This window comes from Melospiza georgiana, chromosome 3 (assembly GCF_028018845.1).
Source record: "Melospiza georgiana isolate bMelGeo1 chromosome 3, bMelGeo1.pri, whole genome shotgun sequence".
Taxonomy (NCBI): domain Eukaryota; kingdom Metazoa; phylum Chordata; class Aves; order Passeriformes; family Passerellidae; genus Melospiza; species Melospiza georgiana.
Genome location: NC_080432.1, coordinates 33,714,040 through 33,727,637, shown reverse-complemented (window position 1 = coordinate 33,727,637; position 13,598 = coordinate 33,714,040). Strand labels below are relative to the sequence as shown.

At 38.3% G+C, this 13,598-nt stretch overlaps 1 protein-coding gene across 14 annotated transcripts in view; it reads right to left on the bottom strand.

Annotated features, from left to right (window-relative positions):
- The window catches only part of ESRRG (estrogen related receptor gamma), a 372,206-nt gene that overhangs the window by 101,058 nt on the left and 257,550 nt on the right, over window positions 1-13,598 (bottom strand). For all 14 annotated transcript variants that reach the window (XM_058020265.1, XM_058020257.1, XM_058020256.1 and 11 more), the window contains one exon: window positions 9,330-9,446. In XM_058020265.1, the coding sequence (XP_057876248.1) occupies window positions 9,330-9,446 (117 nt within the window). The remainder of the gene's footprint in view (window positions 1-9,329; window positions 9,447-13,598) is intronic.

The window sequence follows — 13,598 nt, the reverse complement described above, 5'->3', positions numbered from 1 at the left end:
TTTTTACATTGCTGAATAAAAATGACAAGAACAGCACTGTATGGACTAATGCTTGGCTGAAGAGGGAAAGAACAGAGACAAAAGATGAGGATTACGATCCTGTACTACTTGTTTTTTCCCAGATCTGTATGTGCTCAGCAAGCAGCAAAGTTACCAAGATTCTCTCTTGCTGGTCAAGCAGTTTTGCTGGTAACACCAGCAAAACACCAGCACACCAACAATTCTGCCACCAAGGGCACAGACTGGAGTTAAGCTGATTAAGGGACAGTATCACGCAGACTTTCTTTTAGAAAGTATTTCATTTTTTCTTAATTATTTTCATAATTAAGTGTTTTAACATGGAGTGCAGTAAGACCCCATGCAAGCAAATTGTATGGAATGTTGATTTTGGATCTGCTACACTAAAACTGTAAATCAAATTGACTTCTCATCTTATACCTGATGATCCTGAGACATAAACCAGATGCTTAAGAGAAAAATAGATACACACATTAAGTTTGCTGGAAAAATAAAGAGCAAAAAGGAAAATATTGATATTATTCAGTAAGTGTAGATATTTAACATAGCTGTGTTTGACTTTCTCCAGAATCATTTATCTAATAAAAGACTATTGAGGCTTAAAATAAAGCTATGTTTTTTCATTTATAAAGATTAATAGCTATATTAAGCAACTACTGTGAGCACAACAGACTCCCCTCATAATTTCCCTTTTCTGTCATATAAATACCCAAAGAAAAGAAAACAAAAAAGAAAGAAAAGGGAAAAAAGAAAAAGCTGGTTAGATGAGATCTATTATTAGAATAGCTAGTGAGCATGGCAAAATCTGACAAAGTGACAATTCATTGCAGATGATCACATTTATTTCAGAATTCAGGCTGCTGACTTTCAACCACAAAAGCCACATTACAAACATCAAATGAAATAATATTTCAGCTTCATATTCCAGTGACTCAGTGAGTAGAACTGGCAAAGGCTCACCACTTGCAATAACTCCTCAGCTTATAAAAGGGCAATGACTGCTCAGAGAGAAGACTGTGGCTTAGTTACACTAATGTCTCAAAACTCACATTGATTCTAATCTTTTTTTTCTAAGACAGCAGAGATTTAGAAGTGTGAAATATTTGAGGCATAGCACTATATGAGATCAGATGTAACAACTGCAGGTGGAAATCTTCTTACTTCTCAACACATTCATAGCTTTGACTGAGTGAAGAGGCCAAGAGAGTTCCTCAGCCACTCAGCTTTTCAGTGCCAACCCATCCCAAGCAGCAGCAGCAGTCTGCCTGCACATCTGCCACAGGGGTTCTAGTCAACAGCACCTGCATCACTGCAGCCCTTCACCCCAAATAATCCTACCCTACATTCTGTTTTGACAAAGATTTCACACAGCAAGAGTCTTGATGAGGAGCTGTGGGTGCAAAGGCACAGGCAAAGGCTGAGCAAAATACAGAAAGTTTGGCATCAGAGTTTACTTTAGAGATAAGGACATTCACTACCCTTAAATGCACTTCTACCAGAGATTCTACACCTAGAGCACTCAAGCAGGGGATGTGCAAGTATCCACACAGCAGAAACAGAAAAAAGTGAAGAATACATATTACATTAATGTTACTCTTTACAAAATGAGACTTACTTAACATAAGGCAGGACCCACGTGCAAGAATTCAAGAACTCTGCAATAAAGGGCAGTGCCACATCTGATGTGTGTGTTTATGGGTGGCAAAGACTAAAAATGAAAGGCAGCTACTTGTCTGTGAGATCATGGGAAAAGCCCTGCATCCTTCAGACTTGTCTCTACCTATCCTTATCACTTGTACTGCTGTCTCTATACTTCCAGTGTATAAGCAAATGTTCATAGGGGCTAAATCCAACAAACACATTTTGCAAACAATGGAATATTTTCTAGAAAATTAGGAAAGTACTGCTTCCTTATTTTAGGATCAAAAGAAGAAATATGACAAATGAAGACATGCAGTTAATCACCTCAGATTATGATGAGTAAACATTAGTACAAAGTGATTAATTTTTAATAGTAATTTAAGTAGACCCATGAAACTGCAGAACCTACTCCTTCCAATTGTAAGCAATATGTAAGGTCTGTGCACTAAGAAAATTACAGTAAAATGTAATCCCATTCAGAATCCTTCAAACTCATTAACAAAAGTACAAAGTAACTTTAGGTTGAAAATATTCTTTGCCTGTCTGACCCTGCAAACAACTGCTGCCACTGGGATTCTCGGCAGCAATGACTGTGTGAGCAGACCCAACCCAACAGCTAATCTCAAGGAAGCTGCTGGTGAGTGAGCCAGCAAACAGCTCTGACCTCAGATCTGCAAATGCTAACACAAAAACTTCCCCATTTACAGATCTGTGTAAAGCCAAGAAATGTAAATAGTTCTCAAACTCAGACTTACAAACAATACTGCTTTCTCCACATCCACTTCATACCTTCTCTTTTCTGCAAGGCAAGCATTTGTATAAAGGGACAACAGTAATACAAAATTTTATCTAGAAAGAGAGAAATTTTATTTAAAGAACAAGTCCAGCGAACTGCTGGGATATCTGCTTTATTCCACAAAATACTCAGAGACAGAACACAAACCAGAGTGGCACAACACTGGAACACAAGGACCATGAAAGCTTCTCAGGAGGCCAACATTTGGTAGGAGCTGTAGGTACTTTCGTGTGACTTGGGACAATTATCCACATCCCCAATATCTGCTTTTTCTGGGGTATTTTTCTAGTGGATGAATAGAAATGCTCGTTGCTTGAGCTGACTATAAACACTAACCTGAAGTTGAATAGTTTGTCCTTCTTCATCAGTTACAGAGAGTGGAGAGTCATGAGCTGCATTTTAGGGCAGACAAATTGGGCTGTCAGTTCTAATGTGTGAACTGGGCTATCAGGTCACATTTTGGTTAGGAGCAAAGAAGCCTACTTATGAACACCAGCAGCACTTAGAGATTAGCTTCTATTGTTTCCAAGGAGATTTAACAGGTCCCAGTATATATTAATCCAAGCACACGCTGAATGAAAGAAAGAAAGGGAGTGCAAAGAGAAAGAGGGGAAAGAGAAAAGGGAAAGGAAGAAATAAAAGTGAAGGGAGAAATAAAAGGGAGGAAGAAAAGGGGGGAATGTGTGAATGGGGAAGGAAGGGAAGAAAGGGGAAAAGGAAGAAATAGGAAAGGAAAAGAAACAATTCAAAAAAATAGCTGCACTAGAAACCGAACTCCTTCATAATACATTGAAACATAGAAGAGAGCTGAGACATCAACAGAAGACACACTATGTTATCTCTTGATGTTATAACACAGGAGGTTTGTTTAATATCCTGCATTAATGGAGAAGCTCCTTAAGTGTAATATTACGATAGAGAGCATAAGAAATATCACTGAGGTCACTGCTGCTCTATTAACTGTCATCCTGTACAGAAATATTTTCTTTGAATACCATTAATGCTTTCTCCTTTCCTTTGTTCTGATTTCTAAAGGCAGCAGAAACTAAAACTTCATCCGCAATAATTTCTGCCTTCGTCTTGGCAGACTAATGGTATTAGACTTGTAAGAGAAATTTACCTTGGCAATGTCTGATGCACAGGTCTTTTCAAAAGAGATGTTGTTAGAAGGAATCCTATTAAGCAGGCTTTTTCACTACCCTCAAATCATAGGTGATAACACAATTTTAGTCATAAAGAAGATTGCTTAGTTTTATTTATTATTTTGAGAGCGAATCCATTAATCTGCTCCTCTGCATATCACGCATCTCTTTACGTAAGACCAAACTCAAGCTGCCCGTTCTCCTTGCTCTATTGGATTCATTTTCATAGACTGTCAAAGCCAGAAAGGATCAATATGATAATTTAATCCGATCTGCTGCTTAACACAAGCCAAAGATGTTCATATGGTAATCTTTCCATAATAAACTCAGTAATTTATGCTTTAAAATACACATACCTCTTTCTAAAAATGTATTCTTATATTTGAATGAATGAAATCTCTCAATGTGTGAAGCCAAATTATTTTAGAGACCTCCAATTTTAGCATGTTCAGAAAAAGTGTAACTCATGTAATAATCTTCTGGTTCATTACATGAGCATCTAAAATGTTCAAACATTTTTAAAACTGTCAGGAATTGCTTTTATTTAGATCACAGCTAAATAAAAACACTTAAAAGTCCAGGATTTCTTTACGAAGTAGATTCTAACTACTGCCTTACCATTTCCCTAGGGATGCTGAGGTCTCTCTGAGGGCCTGTATGAATTCTCAAAAGACCCAAGCAAAGTAGTGAATGAGAAGTGTTGAGGGCTACTCACTGAGCAGGGCAAGTACAACATACAAACTGCTCTGCTGTGATGGGAAGGGTTACACATCAAGTCAGCAGTGCCAGATGAAAATCTCAGAGAGTTTGTGATCATTTTTAGTGCCTGAATGATGGCTCATGTACAAGCAACTGTGAAGATTCACAGACACAAAAAGGTACATTGCTGATTTCCCCATAGCACAGATTGCCAAACCTGCCAAATGAGCAGCAATCTAACACACCTCTAAGAGCTTACATTAATACTTGGTGAGGATCTGGCTTCTCATTTGTAATAGCAGCACTAATTAAGCTGGAATTTTGTTACTCTGCCTATTCTAACTGGGTACCAAGTGACTGATGATGATTTTTAAAGGCCATCCATCCCTAAGGAAAATACAAACGTACTTACATGAAGCAACCCATGCCATTGTTATTGTAGTATACTTTACTTTTCATATAAACTTCCATTTCCTTCCATGTAGCACTCATTTAGGAACTAGACTTTTTGAAATAACAAGCAATGCAGATCAGCCACTGCACACGGTCCATAACAAGTTCTGAAAACACCCAAATACCAGAAATGAGAGATATATGGGAGATGTTTTGGTATCAACAGCCCTGTAAGAAATATGAACTAGTACTGCACAGAACTGTGAGAGCTAGAACGGGACACAGCATTCCAGATGGTCTAAAAGCTGCATGAGTGCCACTCCACAGATTCCCCTCTGAAGTGTAGTTTTTAACCTCCCTACAATACAGGGGCAGGTAAAACTGAGGCTAAGGCTTTGCATCTATGGAGAAAACTAAAACATATGGAACAACCTCTTGTAAAAACAGTTATACAAACGCTGCATCTGAAACAAAAAGTGATTTTATTTCGGAATAATTCCTCCACTGGAATTATTTCACATGGGGAAGCCCTTAGGAGCAAGATCTGTCCTATAATAAATTTGGAATAATATTTTCTACCACAAGCCTATGCTAGTAAATAGTCCCACAAATATTATTAATAGGCAAATAGTACTAATTAAAGATCAGATATTGAATTCTACTCAGATCACGTAGCAATAGAAAAAAAAAGTCAAATATCTACTCAAGACTCCCCATACCATCTTATGTAGTTTTACATCCAATTTTTCTTCTGAGAAAAGAAAAAAAATTAACCCCTTTTTCTCAATCCAACTAGCTGTATAAAAAGGGAAATAGCCAAAATACCCAACCTTGCACATGAGCACAGATTTAATTCTACCACCTGAAGCAAAATAATCACTGGCTTCCAAAGAGTTTGAAAGGCCAAACTTTAAAGACAGAACTGAATTATAAACCAACAGAACTGAAAACTACTGAATGTCCTAAAAATGTTCATTTTTAAAAAGGGCAAATTGTTGTACATGTCTCCCTGCACCCTTTTAGCAATTTCAATATTATTTCAAGAAATCTCAAGGGATACATTTGAAAAGTTTATCCCTAGACTATACAAGAATCTTTAATGTTGTTTCAGCTGTTCTCATGAATCTGAGACAATTCACCAAAATAAAAGTACAGTCAAAGAAACTGCATTTCAGTAGAAGAATCAATTGGGATACTTGAAAACCTGATTTTTTGTAACACTGACACAAAATGAAATATAGAAAAAATTAATTTTTTTTTCTTTGACTGCAGTGTATTCTGCTTTGCTGCTAATAACCCTTACCTAAAAAAGTAAATGAAAACACCACATCCTCATATTTGTCCTGTGCCTAAAAGCTCATCAGTCTCTGCTGAATGCTACAGTATGAAGTGTAACATCCTCAAAACCCATCCACAGACCCAAACATGTTTTTAAGTAACAGTCCATGGGCTAAACCAAAATGTGTTCCTCCAGATCAGTCTGTACAAACCTTCTTACGATACTCAACAGGAGATGCAGCCAGGGCCTCAATCCCAGGCCAGCCCAGCCTGACATTGCTGTAGCTCCTGGCCCACATCCTAAAAATCATTAAGAATCTTAATCTAGGTGCTGCTGGTTCAGCCTCACCAAGATCCATGAGAAAATGTACAGAAAATGCCTACTCCACCTTGTACTTCATGTAACCAGAAATCCAATTCCCTCCCAGGATTTGACCCCAAAACACAGCCCCACCACCCTAACACTGGGTCTCCCACAGAAACACTGGATGCTAGATGAAAAACACCATTATCTTGTCACATAAATGATTCAACATGCAGATGTCATAAGGGAAGCCACCCTATGCATTTGCTATAAGTGGTGTTCAGACCCAGCCCTAGAAGCCAGGCTAAAACTCAGAATCTACCATGAAATTCATATGACAATTCACAAAATAACAATGTAGTGAAGTCCTTTGCAATGTGATAGAAAGCACAATATCTGATAATTGTTTCACTTTGGATTACACTTTAAAACTGTTTGTTAAGGATAAATTTCTACAAGAAAACTCCCCACAAACAAGGTAAGATTTCTGGAGAAGATGCACCCTGGCAGATGTGCTGTTCTTGTAAGGAATGTGATGCTCCTCTCAAAGCTGCTTAAACTTGATTTTATTTCAGGTCTGCAACTAAATTTTTTTTGTAAATAGATTTAGGCTGTCAATTTCCAGGCATGCTGTGCCATCAGCATGTAGAGACTGCTGTGACAAACGTGGAGGCTGCAGCAGCAAATTTTATTATAAACTGGTAATTGAATTGAACAGGTTTACATTTGAATAGATTTACTGCAGCATGATCTCTGACATGCTGCATGAGACTGAAATCCTTGTCTGTACATAAAGAAACACTTGAGATGCTGCAAGAATAATTTCAGCTTATTTTAAGTCTGTGCTAATCAATAAATTTATACCACTTCACACATGCAAGAAGTCAGTACATTATCTTTCTTAATTTTGTACATAAAGTATGTGGTCCAAGTCAAAAAGTCATCTCCAGACTTTCCTGTAGGTTAAAATAACAACATCCATCTCCAGAACTACCTTCCAACAAGAAAAAAAAAATCTTTACAACAAATAGTCTTACAAATGTACTGTGAATAAGCATGATTTAAAAAGTGGCCACTAAAGGGGGAAAAAAATAAAATGCCCTTACATGTTCTTGCAGGTTGTTATAATAGGTGGTAGATAAACAACACTGTTTTTTCAAAGTAATTAGTTATTTTGCCATTTAGAAAAAGATATGTACTTTTAGAGTAGAAAATTCATGCAATTCTTATTAAGAAAACTTGTGGGAATTATTTGAATCCATGGACAATGAACATTCAAACAAAAAAATGTTACTTGCAATGTACATCTGTATTATCCAACTAAATTAGTTCAGTTAACAAAACTGCATGTAGAAACAGTAAACCTGCACACAGATTTGCTGAGATAATTACTCATTTGCAGAGGAGACAACTTCCTCTTGCAGTCCCAGAAGCTGCACACAGCCTAGATTTTTTACAATATATGTATGTTAATGCATGCACAACAGTGCCCTCAAAATTCAGAGGAAAAGGATTAAATCAATTCACCTGCATGTGCTCTTGGTAGCACTGTTTCATTTTCAAAGAAGTTGCTCAATAGATCTGTATATTATCTGTATATATACAGATATACACTGAGACCCTAGTGATACAGGGTCTTAACCTACTAAGAAAAGATGCTAAGAAGCACAGTCCTTTTCAAAAGGTGCCATACCCAGTCATCCCTTTCTTTTTACAGTTTATCTAAGCCTCATATTTTCACTTTTAAGTGACTGCTCCTAGTGGTCAGTTATAGCAGGATTTTGGCAAGTCAGAACTCTCCCATAACCACTGAAGAGAGGGTCAAATCCTGCCGTTCTTACTGAGGCAAAATCTCCATCGAAACTGACAGGAGTTTTGCTCAAGTAAGACTAAGGACAGCAGGATTTGGCTCACAGGATCATAGCATCTGCCAAAGCAGTTGCACAGAACAAGGTTTATTCTTAGCAAGTATAATCCAATAAGAATATGTCTGTAGGTGCGTGATAGACCTAATTTGCCCATCATCTCACCGCTGGTCTATGCTGTTTCTTGGATTTTTACCCCAATAGCTGAATTCTAACCCTGTTTTGCATTACCACCAACCCATTTGCAAAAATCAGCCAGTTATTAAAGCCGAGTTTTCAAGCACTGACAAAGCAAAATTGAATGGGATTGAAGTGGTTGCTTAGCACAAAGTACTCTCCCCTGGATACAACACTTAGAGAACACTGTGCTGATTTTATTTCAAATGTTTATCTAGTTCAGAAGCACATGGCATCTTTCTTGGTGGTGACAGTGCCCTAAAATAATAATGCATGTAATACATGCACTTACAAGTGTATTCTTGCATATACATTAACATCAATGTACGTGCATTGCAGGCAACCAAGATTTGAGGAATCACCTCTTTGTGTCACATAGATGAAGCAGGTTCCAGGTAAGACAGCACCATTTCTTGAAGTATATTTTCTTGCATTCACTATCTTCAAAATGTAATTGATGAATTAAAACATTCAATATATACTTACAGTGAGGGGCAGAGTTCTCAGACACTTTTAGGAAAAAAAAGGGGGAGGAGGGTGGATTCTCCTCTTCTGCATGCCACAATTTGCTCCAGTGTAGTTACAGTAACTTCAGCACACACACACAATACTTGTTTAATTTAAAAGTAACCCTTTTCATTTGTCCTGATGGAATGAAAACTGAATAAAAGGAAGACACAGTGTGTGTTTTGGTTTTCTACCAGAACTGGGACAGTAACAGTGGATAAGGAATGGAGGCAAGAAATCTTTGAGAATTCTGATGGTTACTCTATCAGTTACTTACTGAAGGAGACTGAATGCTGAGGTACATTTTGCTGTACTACACAAGATGATGAACTCTATGTGGATAAAGCATGATTTGATAGCTTAGAAGCAGATGGCAGAAAGAGCAAGTATATATGACAATTGCCTTTGCAATAACTGATTAGAACACTCACCAGTCTCTCTTCTTTCCTGACTGCCCTACAGTTGTAGCAAGTGTTTGGAGAGATACAGATTGAGATGGTCAGTCTTACCTTCTTTCAGCATGCCAACTTTTAGACACTTCATGAAGCGGCAGGCTTGGCAGGACTTGCGTCTGCGCTTCGTGATTTCACATTCATTCGTTGCTGGGCAGCTGTACTCTATGTTACCTGTGTGGAACAGACAGGGGAACAGGGGCTCAGAGTCACTGACTGACCAACACAACCAACACACAAAAGTACTCATACAATTGCCTTTGTATTTCATTTTGGAACGTATCAAGAGTAAGCAGTGCTACAGGAGGAAACAGCTCTCAAGTAAAAATAAATAGCTGAGTTAAAAGATTAATTTTTTTCACCCTTTTTTAAAAATCTAGACATCTATATGAAAGAAATATATACAAAACCACAACTAATGTGAGTCTGTGTCTCACTCCAAATATGGTACCTAGGAAAATCCTTCATGCATGTTATTCCTGCTGACAGAAGAGAGGCATTTTGTCATTTATTTTCTGTACCAAGCCACAGGCTTAGGCTCCTTCTCTGAGCACTCTTCATTTTCCTTTTTAGCCAATTTCATTAGTCTCTCTTTGCCTAGAATTCAGAAGGAGAACTGCTTTACTGCATAATCAGCTATAACAGGTACCATGGAGTTTCACCCTTCTTCCACGACAGCTGGCACAGAGCGTAAGGCAGGACTCACTGGGTCTGTTACCACCACTTCTAGCATGTTCTGCAGCTACCAGGCCAGATCTCTGCTCCAGAACATCTCCTCTTCTCTCTATACTTTCAACCAAGTTCTTGTACTGAGAGGCTTCAGGAATAGGATCATTCCTGCCAAGCTGTCAGAATAGCAAAAACTAAAAGAGATGTTTGCCTTTGCCCCTGCTTCTCCCAATTCCCTTCTTAAGGCCTACAACAAGCTCCATCCTTAAACACGAGCCCTTCTCATCACGGGCAAAGCAATCTCTTTTTTTCTTTGTTGCTACTGCTAATTCATATTATTTCTCCTCAAAAATCAGAAAATCAAAGCTTGCAAATGAACGAGTAAAATACAAGAGCAGTTTACTTTTTTAAAATCACATCTTTGGGTATCCAAGTCCAAATGCTAGAACATCTGTTCTCTTTTGCCCTGGTACCACTGCACTTTCCATAAAACAGCTTAGCTCAGCTTATTCATCTGCCCATCCACGCATCCCAGAGCCCAACACTACATCCAGTATGACAGACTTTGCAACAGCCCAAAGTTACACTGGGAAACGGACTTTTAAATAAAGCATCTTCCAAATCAGTCTGTCACATCTTGCTTTAAAGGTATTTCTTTATTTCCTAACCCCTTCCCCCTGTGATAAAGTGCATTAGTATCTTAATGAAAATGCATTCTGTTTATTGCCCTCTTGGGAAGCAAGAGGTCATCACACCAAATGCATAAATTGTCATCAGAGACAGTCCGAGCATAATCGCAATTTTGCTGCTCCATGTTTGCTGCACTCGGGGTCCATCAAAGTCCCCTGAAACATGCACAGGTTCTAATAATTAGCATAGAGGCTGCCTGGGACCACGGCATTGATGAAATATTTCAGAGTTAATCACACTTCGTAAACACTGATTTATATTGACTACCTTTCTCCAGACTGATGTCTCCTCATTAAATATCACATTAGTGGATTGCAGGATTGCACAAAGACTCAAATGCTCAGCAACTGCTAATTCAACAGGAAGTAATACTTAAACCACTTACATCTATTGAAAATTGGTTAAGTACTTATGATAAAGGAGGTCTGCATGGCAACTCTGTGCACTCTGCCAACACAACCAGCACATTTGGCACAACCTTTTCAGGCCTTTGCAGGCTTTCTTCCCCCTGGACATTGCTGCATGAGTGAGTTAGCAATGCTGGTGAGTGAAACAGATCTTGGTATGCCTGAATGCTAATGACAAAAGTCAAAGCAGTTTAGTCCTTTTCCCCTTTCTTAGCTGCTGTGGAGAAAGCTATTTAAGAAACTGAAGGATATGGTGGGATGGGAATTCAGCACAACAGTTCCTGCAAAAGGTCTTTCTTTCCAATACACATTAGAAAAGTTAGGAAATAACACTTTTGGAAGGATAGGTAGAAAATGATGGTAAGGGCAAGCTTAAAAAAGGATTCACATTATCCTCTCCTTCTAACAAGGCGTTCTTAGAAAGGCACAACCACTACACAGGAAGACCTTCAAAGCTTTCAATTTGTATCTAATGAATTTCATTACACTACAGTAATAAATGTATTACCATCCCTATCTTAAAAAAATAAAGGAGAAACAGGGAATCAGAAATGCTTTGCACAAGATCAAAGACAAAGATACCTTTGCACAAGGTCAGAAACGATCTTGATCAAAACAAGATCAAGATTATAACAGAGAACTTCAGGAAGCAAAGCTGTCTACCAGGGCAGGTGGAACAGTCTCGCTGTATCAAGAGATCCCGTCCCAAGATACAAAGGTACAGGTGCCAAAACCAAGAAGCAGCATTCAGAACCAGAAAGATAAATGCAAGATTGCTCATTTCATTATGCAAACATTTCTAATCCATACCCTGACATTTCACATTTCTGCAAACTATGCAACAGTCTGCAGCAGGCACTGTGTAACTTACTTTTACTACAAATTCTTGATACCTAAACAATGCTAAAATGAGGTATTATTCTAGTCACTTGGATTCCAATACTTTAGCTTACAGCTTGAATCTCCTTTCAATTTAAACTGCTTTTCTTTAATGACTTGTATTTTAGACCAGACACTCAATATTAATTTTTGGTGTTGTAAAATGAACTTGGAAGATGCTACAAAGAATTCCTCCAACGAGCTCAGCAGAGTTACAGGAATAGAAACCAAAATCCACCTCTTACCAATGACCACAGCTAATCCTCATAAAGTGGTTCCGGCATTTTAGAAGGGGGCTACACTGCAGTAAGGGTTCAAGGAACAAACACTTTGTCTCCAGTGCACATGCAGGGGATATCTATATCACACTAAAATGTGTTTTACCTAGCACTGCAAGTATTAGTGGATTTACTTTCATTAAAAACCTGAATTTACTGCACGTTCCAGGTCATTACAGCTTTCATAATTTCTTATTTACTTCTAGATATGAATTCCCATTCAAGATACTCAGATCTGCATTTTATTTCAGAGGAAGAACCGGAAGGAATCTCTACCAATTCCTGACTTACTTCAAGATGCTAGAGGCTGAGACTGAGCAGCTAGGAAGAGTAAAAGCTGAGTTTGCCCAGTCCTGTCAACAGCTGGAGAGGAAGTTGTGTTTTACAGTGAACAAAATCAACATGGCAGCTCGGGGTCTTTAAACTGGGCTGACAAAAGCGATTGAGCGATTTATAATATCTCCTGGCTGCTTTTCAGAAAGAGCTGGGCTCTGATTACTTATTTCAGAGTCTTTTGTACAATTAGTTTGCAGGCAATATAATTTTCTCACTTACTCCTTAATAGAATCGTGCAGCTAGCTGGCTGATAGAATAACAGCATATATGTAAAACTCCTGCCTAAAGTGCCAGGGGATAATTTGTATATTCCTTTCAGTAGCGTAATGGACTTTTACAGTTTGGCAGTTAAAGGGCTGAGTAATATAAATTACTATGACGCTTGAAAATAAAAATATATGTCAAATCTTCACTCCCCAAACACATTTCCCTGTGCTAGAATAATATAATGGGATTTATACCAGCCTAAGCCCCTTTTCTTTCTTCATGTACTGAAGAATGTTTATTTAAAATCAGTTCCTTTTTTTACTGATTTGTTAAATTTTAGTATCCCAGTTGAAAAATGAGAAAATATTTCTAAACACTGTGCTTACCAATAGCGGCTGAAACTGAAAACATCATGCCATTTGATCCTGAGATGGCAGGTGAGCTGCTAATACTTACCCTGTATACCCAGCTCTCCAATTCTACATGCTTCAGACAGTCACATCTTTACACACAGCTCAGGATAAACGGGCTGAGGTACCATTTCTTTTTTACCTCACAGATGAGGTTTGGATGTTACTTGAATGAGGAGTGAAGAAAGAACAATTTTTGTGGTACAGGGACTTACTCAATGGCTTTACAAGTCAGGCAACTGAGCGGATTTAGCCAAGATTCTCAAAACCATTTTGCCCATTTCTTGCACAGAATTGACAGTGACACTAGAGGTGGCAGGACAAGCAAGAGCCATGGCAAAGATGAGGTCACTGAAAGCACTGGGCCTTCTGCCTTGGTAGAAGTTATTGTCACCAACTGTCACATCTTCAGAACCTCCCAGATATTGAAAGTGAGAAGCTGGCTCTAGA